The sequence below is a fragment of the Callionymus lyra genome, unplaced genomic scaffold (genome assembly GCF_982586985.1).
Source record: "Callionymus lyra unplaced genomic scaffold, fCalLyr1.hap1.1 HAP1_SCAFFOLD_243, whole genome shotgun sequence".
Lineage (NCBI taxonomy): Eukaryota > Metazoa > Chordata > Actinopteri > Syngnathiformes > Callionymidae > Callionymus > Callionymus lyra.
In genome coordinates this window covers 28,507-45,436 of record NW_028258672.1, presented here as the reverse complement: position 1 = coordinate 45,436, position 16,930 = coordinate 28,507, and the positions used below count along the sequence as shown (strand labels likewise).

Below are 16,930 nucleotides of genomic sequence, written 5' to 3'. Positions count from 1 at the left end.
CGATGGCGTGTTCGATGGCGTGTTCGATGGCGTGTTCGATGGCGTGTTCGATGGCGTGTTCGATGGCGTGTTCGATGGCGTGTTCGATGGCGTGTTCGATGGCGTGTTCGATGGCGTGTTCGATGACGTGTTCGATGGCGTGTTCGATGGCGTGTTCGATGGCGTGTTCGATGACGTGTTCGATGGCGTGTTCGATGGCGTGTTCGATGGCGTGTTCGATGGCGTGTTGCTCACCTCAGCGTGTCCTGCGCCCGCGGCCGCGATCAAGGCCTGCTGCACCGCCTGGCTCCGGCTCGCCCCCCTCTGTCCGCAGCAGGTACTGCAGTTCCACTCCACCGTGTGCTTGAGCAGGAAGCGCAGCACCTGTAGGTGGCCCCGCTGAGCCGCGTGAACCAGGACACACCTGCCGGAGCTGTCCACGTGACCCACCTGAGCGAACACGTCAGTGACGGTTCAGAAGAACGTTCATCATATGTATTACTTTTATTTGAACTATTACCAGATGTTATTGTGTTCAATGTATTTAGTTAATGTTTATTTTCGTTTATATTAAATCAATGTTTTTCTCATATTTCAGGGTGAAAGATAAAAAGTCTCCACAAGGGGGCGCTGACAGGAAGTCAGTGAGAGTTCCTACCTTCGCTCGGTGCTGGATCAACATGCTGACCACGTCCATGTGTCCGGCCGAGGCGGCCAATCCCAGCGCGGTCTGGCCGTCATGTGACCTGCCGTCGACCTGCACACGCCACGTTAGGGTCTCAGGTCAGGGTCAGAAAAGTGAAGTTTGGGTCGACTCACCTGAGCTCCGTGGTCCAACAGCAGAGCCACGGCGTCCAGGTGACCCAGGTGAGCGTGTACGCACAGCAGGGGGGCGCTGTTGAGCACGTCTGTGCGCTGATCCACGTCAGCCCCGCCCATGATGAGCAGACGACTCACCTGTGGGACAGAAGTGCGTACTGTTGTGTGTACCTTGATGTTGAGTGTGTACTGTTGTGTGTACCTTGATGTTGAGTGCGTACTGTTGTGTGTACCTTGATGTTGAGTGTGTACTGTTGTGTGTACCTTGATGATGAGTGTGTACTGTTGTGTGTACCTTGATGTTGAGTGCGTACTGTTGTGTGTACCTTGATGTTGAGTGCGTACTGTTGTGTGTACCTTGATGTTGAGTGCGTACTGTTGTGTGTACCTTGATGTTGAGTGCGTACTGTTGTGTGTACCTTGATGTTGAGTGTGTACTGTTGTGTGTACCTTGATGTTGAGTGCGTACGGTTGTGTGTACCTTGATGTTGAGTGCGTACTGTTGTGTGTACCTTGATGTTGAGTGCGTACTGTTGTGTGTACCTTGATGTTGAGTGCGTACTGTTGTGTGTACCTTGATGTTGAGTGCGTACTGTTGTGTGTACCTTGATGTTGAGTGCGTACTGTTGTGTGTACCTTGATGTTGAGTGCGTACTGTTGTGTGTACCTTGATGTTGAGTGCGTACTGTTGTGTGTACCTTGATGTTGAGTGCGTACTGTTGTGTGTACCTTGATGTTGAGTGCGTACTGTTGTGTGTACCTTGATGTTGAGTGTGTACTGTTGTGTGTACCTTGATGTTGAGTGTGTACTGTTGTGTGTACCTTGATGTTGAGTGTGTACTGTTGTGTGAACCTTGATGTTGAGTATGTACTGTTTTGTGTACCTTGATGTTGAGTGCGTACTGTTGTGTGTACCTTGATGTTGAGTTCGTACTGTTGTGTGTACCTTGATGTTGAGTGCGTACTGTTGTGTGTACCTTGATGTTGAGTGCGTACTGTTGTGTGAACCTTGATGTTGAGTGCGTACTGTTGTGTGTACCTTGATGTTGAGTGCGTAGTGTTGTGTGTACCTTGATGTTGAGTGCGTACTGTTGTGTGAACCTTGATGTTGAGTGTGTACTGTTGTGTGAACCTTGATGTTGAGTGTGTACTGTTGTGTGTACCTTGATGTTGAGTGTGTACTGTTGTGTGTACCTTGATGTTGAGTGTGTACTGTTGTGTGTACCTTGATGTTGAGTGTGTACTGTTGTGTGTACCTTGATGTTGGGTGCGCAGTGTTGTGTGTACCTTGATGTTGAGTGCGTACTGTTGTGTGTACCTTGATGTTGAGTGCGTACTGTTGTGTGTACCTTGATGTTGAGTGCGTACTGTTGTGTGTACCTTGATGTTGAGTGCGTACTGTTGTGTGTACCTTGATGTTGAGTGCGTACTGTTGTGTGTACCTTGATGTTGAGTGCGTACTGTTGTGTGTACCTTGATGTTGAGTGCGTACTGTTGTGTGTACCTTGATGTTGAGTGCGTACTGTTGTGTGTACCTTGATGTTGAGTGTGTACTGTTGTGTGTACCTTGATGTTGGGTGTGCAGTGTTGTGTGTACCTTGATGTTGGGTGTGCAGTGTTGTGTGTACCTTGATGTTGGGTGTGCAGTGTTGTGTGTACCTTGATGTTGGGTGTGCAGTGTTGTGTGTACCTTGATGTTGGGTGTGCAGTGCTGTGTGTACCTTGATGTTGGGTGTGCAGTGTTGTGTGTACCTTGATGTTGGGTGTGCAGTGCTGTGTGTACCTTGATGTTGGGTGTGCAGTGTTGTGTGTACCTTGATGTTGGGTGTGCAGTGTTGTGTGTACCTTGATGTTGGGTGTGCAGTGTTGTGTGTACCTTGATGTTGGGTGTGCAGTGTTGTGTGTACCTTGATGTTGGGTGTGCAGTGTTGTGTGTACCTTGATGTTGGGTGTGCAGTGTTGTGTGTACCTTGATGTTGGTTGTGCAGTGCTGTGTGTACCTTGATGTTGGGTGTGCAGTGTTGTGTGTACCTTGATGTTGGGTGTGCAGTGTTGTGTGTACCTTGATGTTGGGTGTGCAGTGTTGTGTGTACCTTGATGTTGGGTGTGCAGTGTTGTGTGTACCTTGATGTTGGGTGTGCAGTGTTGTGTGTACCTTGATGTTGGGTGTGCAGTGTTGTGTGTACCTTGATGTTGGGTGTGCAGTGTTGTGTGTACCTTGATGTTGGGTGTGCAGTGCTGTGTGTACCTTGATGTTGGGTGTGCAGTGTTGTGTGTACCTTGATGTTGGGTGTGCAGTGTTGTGTGTACCTTGATGTTGGGTGTGCAGTGTTGTGTGTACCTTGATGTTGGGTGTGCAGTGTTGTGTGTACCTTGATGTTGGGTGTGCAGTGTTGTGTGTACCTTGATGTTGGGTGTGCAGTGTTGTGTGTACCTTGATGTTGGGTGTGCAGTGCTGTGTGTACCTTGATGTTGGGTGTGCAGTGTTGTGTGTACCTTGATGTTGGGTGTGCAGTGTTGTGTGTACCTTGATGTTGGGTGTGCAGTGTTGTGTGTACCTTGATGTTGGGTGTGCAGTGTTGTGTGTACCTTGATGTTGGGTGTGCAGTGTTGTGTGTACCTTGATGTTGGGTGTGCAGTGTTGTGTGTACCTTGATGTTGGGTGTGTAGAGGTTCCTCAGTGAGGTCAACGCTCCACTCACACTGTCAGTACTGTACGACAACCACAGACCCTGAAGCACGGACGAAGAAACTCCTAATTTCTTACTGAGTCCCTGAAACACAAGTATGTTTGGATTTGATTGATTTCAAAATTATTGGAATTAGATCAGAAAAGTCATAACAATAATAACAAAAACAACAATAATAATAACAATAAAAACAATAATAATAATAACAATAGTAAGTATTTGAGCGTATAAAGACATAACATACTAACATAAGAAATACATGAACAGAATATTAAAATATAATAACAACAACATAATAATAATAACAACACAATATGAAACAAGATACATTTATGAACTAAATGAAACATTATGACAGTCAAAGAAGAGAGTATTGAGTTCAAACACACCTTGTAGATGTGAGCCTTGAGGATATGATGACTGAGCTCCAGAGTCTGTTGTCGGTTCAACTTCCTGTCTTGCCTGCAGAGCCAGAAGGCCAGCAGTGTGTGTCCACTCCTGCAACACACCAGGTGTAGGGTCAGACGTACCAGGGGTCAGGGGTCAGACGTGCCGGGGATCAGCGAGTCTCAAGGTCAGAGGTCAGATGTACTGGGGGTCAGCGAGTCTCAGGGTCAGAGGACAGATGTACTGGGGGTCAGCGAGTCTCAAGGTCAGAGGTCAGATGTACTGGGGGTCAGCGAGTCTCAGGGTCAGAGGACAGATGTACTGGGGGTCAGCGAGTCTCAGGGTCAGATGACAGATGTACTGGGGGTCAGCAAGTCTTTGGGTCAGAGGTCAGACACACCGGGGGTCAGAGGACAGATGTACTGGGGGTCAGCGAGTCTCAGGGTCAGATGACAGATGTACTGGGGGTCAGCGAGTCTCAGGGTCAGAGGACAGATGTACTGGGGGTCAGCGAGTCTCAGGGTCAGAGGACAGATGTACTGGGGGTCAGCGAGTCTCAGGGTCAGATGACAGATGTACTGGGGGTCAGCGAGTCTCAAGGTCAGAGGTCAGATGTACTGGGGGTCAGCGAGTCTCAGGGTCAGAGGACAGATGTACTGGGGGTCAGCGAGTCTCAAGGTCAGAGGTCAGATGTACTGGGGGTCAGCGAGTCTCAGGGTCAGATGACAGATGTACTGGGGGTCAGCAAGTCTTTGGGTCAGAGGTCAGACACACCGGGGGTCAGAGGACAGATGTACTCGGGGTCAGCGAGTCTCAGGGTCAGATGACAGATGTACTGGGGGTCAGCGAGTCTCAGGGTCAGAGGACAGATGTACTGGGGGTCAGCGAGTCTCAGGGTCAGAGGTCAGATGTACTGGGGGTCAGCGAGTCTCAAGGTCAGAGGTCAGATGTACTGGGGGTCAGCGAGTCTCAGGGTCAGAGGACAGATGTACTGGGGGTCAGCGAGTCTCAGGGTCAGAGGACAGATGTACTGGGGGTCAGCAAGTCTCTGGGTCAGAGGTCAGACACACCGGGGGTCAGAGTTCAGGTGTACTGGGGGTCAGCGAGTCTCGGGGTCAGAGGTCAGACGTACCTAGGGTCACAGAGGAAGCGCTCGTCCTGCCCGTCCTCCCTCCAGACGAGCCACTCCCTGAAGGACGTGTGGTTCAACATACGTGTTCCGTCAGAGCGTCGCAGCAGAAACGACGAGAGTTGATCGAGACGTTGAACGAACTCACTCCACGTCATCGATCCTCCGAGCAGAGCTGCAGAGTTCACGACCTCGAACAACTGTGTACACACGTTTGTTCTTATACATGTAATAACAGACACACGTTTGTTCTTATACATGTAATAACAGACACACGTTTGTTCTTATACATGTAATAACAGACACACGTTTGTTCTTATACATGTAATAACAGACACACGTTTGTTCTTATACATGTAATAACAGACACACGTTTGTTCTTATACATGTAATAACAGACACACGTTTGTTCTTATACATGTAATAACAGACACACGTTTGTTCTTATACATGTAATAACAGACACACGTTTGTTCTTATACATGTAATAACAGACACACGTTTGTTCTTATACATGTAATAACAGACACACGTTTGTTCTTATACATGTAATAACTCACGTAATAACATTGATTTATTTGACCTTGTACATTTAAGACTATATTCTATTCCAAGTAACAATAGTAATAGTCACTAATAATAACATGATACTAAGTTATTGTGCTAGTGAAATAGAAAAGTTTGAATAATTGAAACATAATCAACTCCAGGAAACGCGGCGACAGGAAGTGGGCGGAGTCTTTACCTGCTGGTCGCTCAGCGGGTGCAGCGTTGCCACGGCGACGTTGAGCAGCGGCAGAACTCTCTGGAACGACGACTGAGTCGGGAAACGCATGTTGAGCTGCAGCAGGTAAACCTCGGCCAGACTGACGGGGACCACCTGTAACCACGGCAACAAGAGTTCAGCGCCTGCCTTGGTCACGGCGGCGGCGGCGTACCTTGAAGCTGGAGCTCTTGAGCACCAGGAAGCCCGCCTGGATCAGGTCCAGGGTGAGCTCCAGGTACAGGTAGGACCCTCGGCTCAGACTCTTCAGGTGAGTCACCAGCTTGACGATGGCCGTGTTGTCTAGGCGACCGTTGCTAAGCGACATGTTGCTCTGGATCTCTGCGCTGCTGTTGATGCGCGTCATCAGGTAACTCTGCACAACAACCAGGTATGAGCAGAAAGCTCCCAAGAACCAGACTCACGTTACCTCCAGGTCCTGATCGATGGCTCCGTTCTCGTCCAGCTGGTCCAGAGAGATGTGACGGAAGGGAAGCGAGCGCGTGATGTCCTGCAACAACATTACTGTGAGTATTGATTATGACTCGAGTATTACTGTGAGTATTGATTATGACTCGAGTATTACTGTGAGTATTGATTATGACTCGAGTATTACTGTGAGTATTGATTATGTCTTGAGTATTACTGTGAGTATTGATTATGACTCGAGTATTACTGTGAGTATTGATTATGACTCGAGTATTACTGTGAGTATTGATTATGACTCGAGTATTACTGTGAGTATTGATTATGACTCGAGTATTACTGTGAGTATTGATTATGACTCGAGTATTACTGTGAGTATTGATTATGTCTTGAGTATTACTGTGAGTATTGATTATGACTCGAGTATTACTGTGAGTATTGATTATGACTCGAGTATTACTGGGAGTATTGATTATGACTCGAGTATTACTGTGAGTATTGATTATGTCTTGAGTATTACTGTGAGTATTGATTATGTCTCGAGTATTACTGTGAGTATTGATTATGACTCAAGTATTACTGTGAGTATTGATTATGTCTTGAGTATTACTGTGAGTATTGATTATGACTCGAGTATTACTGTGAGTATTGATTATGACTCGAGTATTACTGTGAGTATTGATTATGTCTTGAGTATTACTGTGAGTATTGATTATGACTCGAGTATTACTGTGAGTATTGATTATGACTCGAGTATATTACTATGAGTATTGATTAGGACTCAAGTATTTCTGTGAGTATTGATTATGACTCGAGTATTACTGTGAGTATTGATTATGACTCCAGTATTACTGTGAGTATTGATTATGACTCGAGTATTACTGTGAGTATTGATTATGTCTTGAGTATTACTGTGAGTATTGATTATGACTCGAGTATTACTGTGAGTATTGATTATGACTCGAGTATTACTGTGAGTATTGATTATGACTCGAGTATTACTGTGAGTATTGATTATGTCTTGAGTATTACTGTGAGTATTGATTATGTCTCGAGTATTACTGTGAGTATTGATTATGTCTTGGGTATTACTGTGAGTATTGATTATGACTCGAGTATTACTGTGAGTATTGATTATGACTCGAGTATTACTGTGAGTATTGATTATGTCTTGAGTATTACTGTGAGTATTGATTATGTCTCGAGTATTACTGTGAGTATTGATTATGTCTCCAGTATTACTGTGAGTATTGATTATGTCTCGAGTATTACTGTGAGTATTGATTATGACTCGAGTATTACTGGGAGTATTGATTATGACTCGAGTATTACTGGGAGTATTGATTATGACTCGAGTATTACTGTGAGTATTGATTATGACTCGAGTATTACTGTGAGTATTGATTATGACTTGAGTATTACTGTGAGTATTGATTATGACTCAAGTATTACTGTGAGTATTGATTATGTCTTGAGTATTACTGTGAGTATTGATTATGACTCGAGTATTACTGTGAGTATTGATTATGACTCGAGTATTACTGTGAGTACTGATAATGACTCGAGTATTACTGTGAGTGTTGATTATGTCTTGAGTATTACTGTGAGTATTGATTATGTCTTGAGTATTACTGTGAGTATTGATTATGTCTCCAGTATTACTGTGAGTATTGATTATGTCTCGAGTATTACTGTGAGTATTGATTATGACTCGAGTATTACTGTGAGTATTGATTATGACTCGAGTATTATTGTGAGTATTGATTAGGACTTGAGTTTTTCTGTGAGTATCGATTATGTCTTGAGTATTACTGTGAGTATTGATTATGACTCGAGTATTACTATGAGTATTGATTAGGACTTGAGTATTTCTGTGAGTATTGATTATGTCTTGAGTATTACTGTAAGTATTGATTATGACTCGAGTATTACTGTGAGTATTGATTATGACTCGAGTATTACTGTGAGTATTGATTATGACTTGAGTATTACTGTGAGTATTGATTATGACTCGAGTATTACTGTGAGTATTGATTATGTCTCCAGTATTACTGTGAGTATTGATTATGTCTCGAGTATTACTGTGAGTATTGATTATGACTCGAGTATTACTGTGAGTATTGATTATGACTCGAGTATTACAGTGGGTATTGATTATGACTCGAGTATTTCTGTGAGTATTGATTATGTCTTGAGAATTTCTGTGAGTATTGATTATGTCTTGAGTATTACTGTGAGTATTGATTATGACTCGAGTATTACTATGAGTATTGATTAGGACTCGAGTATTTCTGTGAGTATTGATTATGTCTTGAATATTACTGTGAGTATTTATTATGACTCAAGTATTTCTGAGTATTGATTAGGACTCGAGTATTTCTGTGAGTATTGATTATGACTCGAGTATTACTGTGAGTATTGATTATGACTCGAGTATTACTGTGAGTATTGATTATGACTCGAGTATTACTGTGAGTATTGATTATGACTCGAGTATTACTATCAGTATTGATTAGGACTCGAGTATTACTATGAGTATTGATTAAGACTTGAGTATTTCTGTGAGTATTGATTATGTCTTGAGTATTACTGTGAGTATTGATTATGACTCGAGTATTACTGTGAGTATTGATTATGACTCGAGTATTACTATGAGTATTGATTATGACTCGAGTATTACTTTGAGTACTGATCATGACTCGAGTATTACTGTGAATATTGATTATGTCTTGAGTATTACTGTGAGTATTGATAATGACTCGAGTATTACTGTGAGTATTGATTATGACTCGAGTATTTCTGTGAGTATTGATTATGACTCGAGTATTACTGTGAGTATTGATTATGACTCGAGTATTACTGTGAGTATTGATTATGACTCGAGTATTACTGTGGGTATTGATTATGACTCGAGTATTGCTATGAGTATTGATTATGACTCGAGTATTACTATGAGTATTGATTAGGAGTCAAGTATTTCTGTGAGTATTGATTATGACTCGAGTATTACTGTGAGTATTGATTATGACTCGAGTATTACTGTGAGTATTGATTATGACTCGAGTATTACAGTGAATATTGATTATGACTCGAGTATTACTGTGAGTATTGATTATGACTCGACTATTACTGTGAGTATTGATTATGACTTGAGTATTACTGAGTATTGATTATGACTCGAGTACTACTGTGAGTATTGATTATGTCTCCAGTATTACTGTGAGTATTGATTATGTCTCGAGTATTACTGTGAGTATTGATTATGACTCGAGTATTACTGTGAGTATTGATTAGGACTCGAGTATTTCTGTGAGTATTGATTATGTCTTGAGTATTTCTGTGAGTATTGATTATGTCTTGAGTATTACTGTGAGTATTGATTATGACTCGAGTATTACTATGAGTATTGATTAGGACTTGAGTATTTCTGTGAGTATTGATTATGTCTTGAATATTACTGTGAGTATTTATTATGACTCAAGTATTTCTGAGTATTGACTATGACTCAAGTATTACTGTGAGTATTGATTATGACTCGAGTATATTACTATGAGTATTGATTAGGACTCAAGTATTTCTGTGAGTATTGATTATGACTCGAGTATTACTGTGAGTATTGATTATGACTCGAGTATTACTGTGAGTTCTGATTATGACTTGAGTATTACTGTGAATATTGATTATGTCTTGAGTATTACTGTGAGTATTGATTATGACTCGAGTATTACTGTGAGTATTGATTATGACTCAAGTATTACTATCAGTATTGATTAGGACTCGAGTATTACTATGAGTATTGATTAGGATTTGAGTATTTCTGTGAGTATTGATTATGTCTTGAGTATTACTGTGAGTATTGATTATGACTCGAGTATTACTGTGAGTATTGATTATGACTCGAGTATTACTATGAGTATTGATTAGGACTTGAGTATTTCTGTGAGTATTGATTATGACTCGAGTATTACTGTGAGTATTGATTATGACTCGAGTATTACTGTGAGTACTGATCATGACTCGAGTATTACTGTGAATATTGATTATGTCTTGAGTATTACTGTGAGTATTGATAATGACTCGAGTATTACTGTGAGTATTGATTATGACTCGAGTATTACTATGAGTATTGATTATGACTCGAGTATTTCTGTGAGTATTGATTAGGACTCGAGTATTACTATGAGTATTGATTAGGACTTGAGTATTTCTGTGAGTATTGATTATGTCTTGAGTATTACTGTGAGTATTGATTATGACTCGAGTATTACTGTGAGTATTGATTATGACTCGAGTATTACTATGAGTATTGATTAGGACTCGAGTATTTCTGTGAGTATTGATTATGACTCGAGTATTACTGTGAGTATTGATTATGACTCGAGTATTACTGTGAGTACTGATCATGACTCGAGTATTACTGTGAATATTGATTATGTCTTGAGTATTACTGTGAGTATTGATAATGACTCGAGTATTACTGTGAGTATTGATTATGACTCGAGTATTACTATGAGTATTGATTATGACTCGAGTATTTCTGTGAGTATTGATTATGACTCGAGTATTACTGTGAGTATTGATTATGACTCAAGTATTACTGTGAGTACTGATCATGACTCGAGTATTACTGTGAATATTGATTATGTCTTGAGTATTACTGTGAGTATTGATTATGACTCGAGTATTACTGTGGGTATTGATTATGACTTGAGTATTGCTATGAGTATTGATTAGGACTCGAGTATTACTATGAGTATTGATTAGGAGTCAAGTATTTCTGTGAGTATTGATTATGACTCGAGTATTACTGTGAGTATTGATTATGACTCGAGTATTACAGTGAATATTGATTATGACTCGAGTATTAATGTGAGTATTGATTATGACTCGAGTATTAATGTGAGTATTGATTATGACTCGAGTATTACACGTCGTCACCTGCTGTGTGCTCCTGACAGTCGTCACGACCTTCAACCACGGAGGAAACTTCTGGATGTTCTTGGACAGGAAGGAGGTCAGCGTGTCGCCGTAGTCCGGCCGATGAAACTCCGCCTCGTTCAGACCGTCGATCAGTAAAATCAGCGCCCCCTCCAGGTGAATCTTGCGCTCCCGACACAGACCCTCCAGGGGCTCCAGGATGCCCCTCTGCAGGGCGGCGCTGGGGTCCTGGATGCAGGAGCGCAGACTGAGCGCGCTCTGCAGCTGCGGCGAGCGACGCAGGAGGTCGCGATATGCCGACAGTTGAGGGCTGTCACTCAACGTCGCTCCCATGTTGTGGACGAACTCAGGGACCAAACATGTGTGGCAGTTGTCGGCCTGGCAGAAATGGTACGACACCACCTGTGAGACACGATCACAAGACTCAGCCACGAAGACGACCTTCAATGCACGGTGAGGTCAAAGGTCATCAAGGTGTATTGGTGGACCTGGGCTGCGAGCCTCCTGAGCGCCTCCTGCTGCCTCCTCTTCATCTCTGGAGTCCCTGGACAGCTCCCTCCAGCCTCCTGCGGGTCTCCTCTGGCGGGGGAATCACCGGAGAACGAAGCACCTTCTGAGGATGAAGAAGCGTCAGCGAACGTTCTCTTCTCAGCAGAAAAGCTCGGCTCACGTTTGGGCATCGTCTGGCTCGCCGCGGCGCTCGGACACGTGCGGCGCCCGTGGCAGCTGAGCGCCACCAGACGTGCAATGATGGACGTCTTGCCGAAGCCCATGTTCCCCACGATGACCACGCCTCGGTTGCAGGACGGGTCGTCGCTCCGGAGACAAGCGTCCACTTCCTGGAAGAGCCAGTCGCGGCCGGCGAACATCCAGTCGGACGAGAGTCCCGGGACGTGGAAGTGCAGCGGCTTCAGGTTGAGCGACGGCGTGAAGCGAACTGGACGAACCGGACGGTTGAAAATCAAACACCTGGACTTCAGAGAACATGTTGCTTCACCTCTGTTTTCCTTCTGGGCTCGACTCCCAGAATTCTGTCGGGGCATCCGGAGCGACGTCCTGGAGGGCACGAGTCTGGTCTGCTCGTCCAGGTACGCCAGGTCCTCCAGGTGAGCAGAGCTGGTGGCTTTGATTCAAAACCATGGAATCATGTGAGAAGATTTGACATTGAAACGATCAAACTTTCAGCCAATCATGTGAGAGACATAGAAAAAATAAATAAATTGAAAATAGTTTGTTTGCAAAAAAGAGCATCAAAGACAAACAAAGAGAAACAAAGAACAACAAAAATAAACAAAGAGAAACAAAGAACAACAAAGATAAACAAAGACCAACTTAGAGGAACAAAGAGCAACATAGAGGAACAAAGAGCAACATAGAGGAACAAAGAGAAACAAAGAGCAACATAGAGGAACAAAGAGAAACAAAGAGCAACATAGAGGAACAAAGAGCAACATAGAGGAAGAAAGACCAACATAGTGGAACAAAGAGAAACAAAGAGCAACATTGAGGAACAAAGAGCAACATAGAGGAAGAAAGACCAACATAGTGGAACAAAGAGCAACATAGAGCAACATAGAGGAACAAAGAGCAACATAGAGGAACAAAGACCAACATAGTGGAACAAAGAGGAACAAAGAGCAACAAAGAGCAACATAGTGGAACAAAGAGCAACATTGAGGAACAAAGACCAAGATAGAGGAACAAAGAACAACAAAGAGCAACATAGTGAAACAAAGAGCAACATTGAGGAACAAAGAGCAACATAGAGGAACAAAGAACAACAAAGAGCAACATAGTGAAACAAAGAGCAACATTGAGGAACAAAGAGCAACATAGAGGAACAAAGACCAACATAGAGGAACAAAGAACAACAAAGAGAAACAAAGAGCAACATTGAGGAACAAAGAGCAACAAAGATAAAAAAGAACAACAAAGAGAAACAAAGAACAACATAGAGGAACAAAGAGAAACAAAGAGCAACATAGAGGAACAAAGAGCAACATAGATAAACAAAGAGAAACAAAGAGCAACATAGAGGAACAAAGAGAAACAAAGAGCAACATAGAGAAACAAAGAGCAACATAGAGGAACAAAGAGAAACAAAGAGGAACAAAGAGCAACATAGAGGAACAAATAGGCAGAAAGAACAACAAAGAGAAAAAGAGCAATATAGAGGAACAAAAAGAAACAAAGAGCAACATAGAGGAACAAAGAGAAACAAAGAGCAACATAGAGGAACAAAGAGAAACAAAGAGCAACATAGAGAAACAAAGAGCAACATAGAGGAACAAAGAGAAACAAAGAGGAACAAAGAGCAACATAGAGGAACAAATAGGCAGAAAGAACAACAAAGAGAAAAAGAGCAATATAGAGGAACAAAAAGAAACAAAGAGCAACATAGAGGAACAAAGAGAAACAAAGGGCAACATAGAGGAACAAAAAAAAACAAAGAGAAACAAAGAGAAACAAAGAGCAACAAAGAGGAAGAAAGAGCAACATAGAGGAACAAAGAAAAACAAAGAGAAACAAAGAAAAACAAAGAGAAACAAAGAGCAACAAAGAGAAACAAAGAGGAACAAAGAGGAAGAAAGAGCAACATAGAGGAACAAAGAGAAACAAAGAGGAACATAGAGGAACAAAGAGAAACATAGAGGAACAAAGAGCAACATAGAGGAACAAAGAGCAACATAGAGGAACAAAGAGAAACAAAGAGGAACATAGAGGAACAAAGAAAAACATAGAGGAACAAAGAGCAACATAGAGGAACAAAGAGAAACAAAGAGGAACATAGAGGAACAAAGAGAAACATAGAGGAACAAAGAGCAACATAGAGGAACAAAGAGCAACATAGAGGAACAAAGAGAAACAAAGAGCAACATAGAGGAACAAAGAGCAACATAGAGGAACAAAGAGCAACATAGAGGAACAAAGAGAAACAAAGAGGAACATAGAGGAACAAAGAGAAACACAGAGGAACAAAGAGAAACATAGAGGAACAAAGAGCAACATAGAGGAACAAAGAGCAACATAGAGGAACAAAGAGCAACATAGATAAACAAAGAGAAACAAAGAGCAACATAGAGGAACAAAGAGAAACAAAGAGCAACATAGAGAAACAAAGAGCAACATAGAGGAACAAAGAGAAACAAAGAGGAACAAAGAGCAACATAGAGGAACAAATAGGCAGAAAGAACAACAAAGAGAAAAAGAGCAATATAGAGGAACAAAAAGAAACAAAGAGCAACATAGAGGAACAAAGAGAAACAAAGACCAACATAGAGGAACAAAGAACAACAAAGAGAAACAAAGAGCAACATTGAGGAACAAAGAGCAACAAAGATAAAAAAGAACAACAAAGAGAAACAAAGAACAACATAGAGGAACAAAGAGAAACAAAGAGCAACATAGAGGAACAAAGAGCAACATAGAGGAACAAAGAGAAACAAAGAGCAACATAGAGGAACAAAGAGCAACATAGAGGAACAAAGAGCAACATAGAGGAACAAAGAGAAACAAAGAGGAACATAGAGGAACAAAGAGAAACACAGAGGAACAAAGAGAAACAAAGAGAAACAAAGAGCAACATAGAGAAACAAAGAGCAACATAGAGGAACAAAGAGAAACAAAGAGGAACAAAGAGCAACATAGAGGAACAAATAGGCAGAAAGAACAACAAAGAGAAAAAGAGCAATATAGAGGAACAAAAAGAAACAAAGAGCAACATAGAGGAACAAAGAGAAACAAAGGGCAACATAGAGGAACAAAAAAAAACAAAGAGAAACAAAGAGAAACAAAGAGCAACAAAGAGAAACAAAGAGCAACAAAGAGGAACAAAGAGGAAGAAAGAGCAACATAGAGGAACAAAGAAAAACAAAGAGAAACAAAGAAAAACAAAGAGAAACAAAGAGCAACAAAGAGAAACAAAGAGGAACAAAGAGGAAGAAAGAGCAACATAGAGGAACAAAGAGAAACAAAGAGGAACATAGAGGAACAAAGAGAAACATAGAGGAACAAAGAGCAACATAGAGGAACAAAGAGCAACATAGAGGAACAAAGAGAAACAAAGAGGAACATAGAGGAACAAAGAAAAACATAGAGGAACAAAGAGCAACATAGAGGAACAAAGAGAAACAAAGAGGAACATAGAGGAACAAAGAGAAACATAGAGGAACAAAGAGCAACATAGAGGAACAAAGAGCAACATAGAGGAACAAAGAGAAACAAAGAGCAACATAGAGGAACAAAGAGCAACATAGAGGAACAAAGAGCAACATAGAGGAACAAAGAGAAACAAAGAGGAACATAGAGGAACAAAGAGAAACACAGAGGAACAAAGAGAAACATAGAGGAACAAAGAGCAACATAGAGGAACAAAGAGCAACATAGAGGAACAAAGAGCAACATAGATAAACAAAGAGAAACAAAGAGCAACATAGAGGAACAAAGAGAAACAAAGAGCAACATAGAGAAACAAAGAGCAACATAGAGGAACAAAGAGAAACAAAGAGGAACAAAGAGCAACATAGAGGAACAAATAGGCAGAAAGAACAACAAAGAGAAAAAGAGCAATATAGAGGAACAAAAAGAAACAAAGAGCAACATAGAGGAACAAAGAGAAACAAAGACCAACATAGAGGAACAAAGAACAACAAAGAGAAACAAAGAGCAACATTGAGGAACAAAGAGCAACAAAGATAAAAAAGAACAACAAAGAGAAACAAAGAACAACATAGAGGAACAAAGAGAAACAAAGAGCAACATAGAGGAACAAAGAGCAACATAGAGGAACAAAGAGCAACATAGAGGAACAAAGAGAAACAAAGAGGAACATAGAGGAACAAAGAGAAACACAGAGGAACAAAGAGAAACATAGAGGAACAAAGAGCAACATAGAGGAACAAAGAGCAACATAGAGGAACAAAGAGCAACATAGATAAACAAAGAGAAACAAAGAGCAACATAGAGGAACAAAGAGAAACAAAGAGCAACATAGAGAAACAAAGAGCAACATAGAGGAACAAAGAGAAACAAAGAGGAACAAAGAGCAACATAGAGGAACAAATAGGCAGAAAGAACAACAAAGAGAAAAAGAGCAATATAGAGGAACAAAAAGAAACAAAGAGCAACATAGAGGAACAAAGAGAAACAAAGACCAACATAGAGGAACAAAGAACAACAAAGAGAAACAAAGAGCAACATTGAGGAACAAAGAGCAACAAAGATAAAAAAGAACAACAAAGAGAAACAAAGAACAACATAGAGGAACAAAGAGAAACAAAGAGCAACATAGAGGAACAAAGATCAACATAGAGGAACAAAGAGCAACATAGAGAAACAAAGATCAACATAGAGGAACAAAGAGCAACATAGATAAACAAAGAGAAACAAAGAGCAACATAGAGGAACAAAGAGAAACAAAGAGCAACATAGAGAAACAAAGAGCAACATAGAGGAACAAAGAGAAACAAAGAGGAACAAAGAGCAACATAGAGGAACAAATAGGCAGAAAGAACAACAAAGAGAAAAAGAGCAATATAGAGGAACAAAAAGAAACAAAGAGCAACATAGAGGAACAAAGAGAAACAAAGAGCAACATAGAGGAACAAAGAGAAACAAAGAGCAACATAGAGAAACAAAGAGCAACATAGAGGAACAAAGAGAAACAAAGAGGAACAAAGAGCAACATAGAGGAACAAATAGGCAGAAAGAACAACAAAGAGAAAAAGAGCAATATAGAGGAACAAAAAGAAACAAAGAGCAACATAGAGGAACAAAGAGAAACAAAGGGCAACATAGAGG

The 16,930-nt window shown here is 41.4% G+C and overlaps 1 protein-coding gene across 5 annotated transcripts in view; it reads right to left on the bottom strand.

Moving 5' to 3' along the window:
- Positions 1-16,930, bottom strand: part of LOC148057979 (protein TANC2-like) — a 46,712-nt gene that overhangs the window by 12,042 nt on the left and 17,740 nt on the right. For 2 of the 5 annotated variants that reach the window (XM_087782669.1, XM_087782664.1), the window contains exons 5-15: positions 11,620-12,254; positions 11,132-11,533; positions 6,198-6,278; positions 5,943-6,143; positions 5,750-5,884; positions 5,008-5,204; positions 3,878-3,986; positions 3,450-3,572; positions 799-936; positions 638-736; positions 235-429 (exon numbers count right to left, since the gene is read on the bottom strand). In XM_087782669.1, the coding sequence (XP_087638795.1) occupies positions 235-429; positions 638-736; positions 799-936; positions 3,450-3,572; positions 3,878-3,986; positions 5,008-5,204; positions 5,750-5,884; positions 5,943-6,143; positions 6,198-6,278; positions 11,132-11,533; positions 11,620-12,254 (2,315 nt within the window). The remainder of the gene's footprint in view (positions 1-234; positions 430-637; positions 737-798; positions 937-3,449; positions 3,573-3,877; positions 3,987-5,007; positions 5,205-5,749; positions 5,885-5,942; positions 6,144-6,197; positions 6,279-11,131; positions 11,534-11,619; positions 12,255-16,930) is intronic. The other 3 variants (XM_087782668.1, XM_087782666.1, XM_087782667.1) reach the window with 3 other exon arrangements.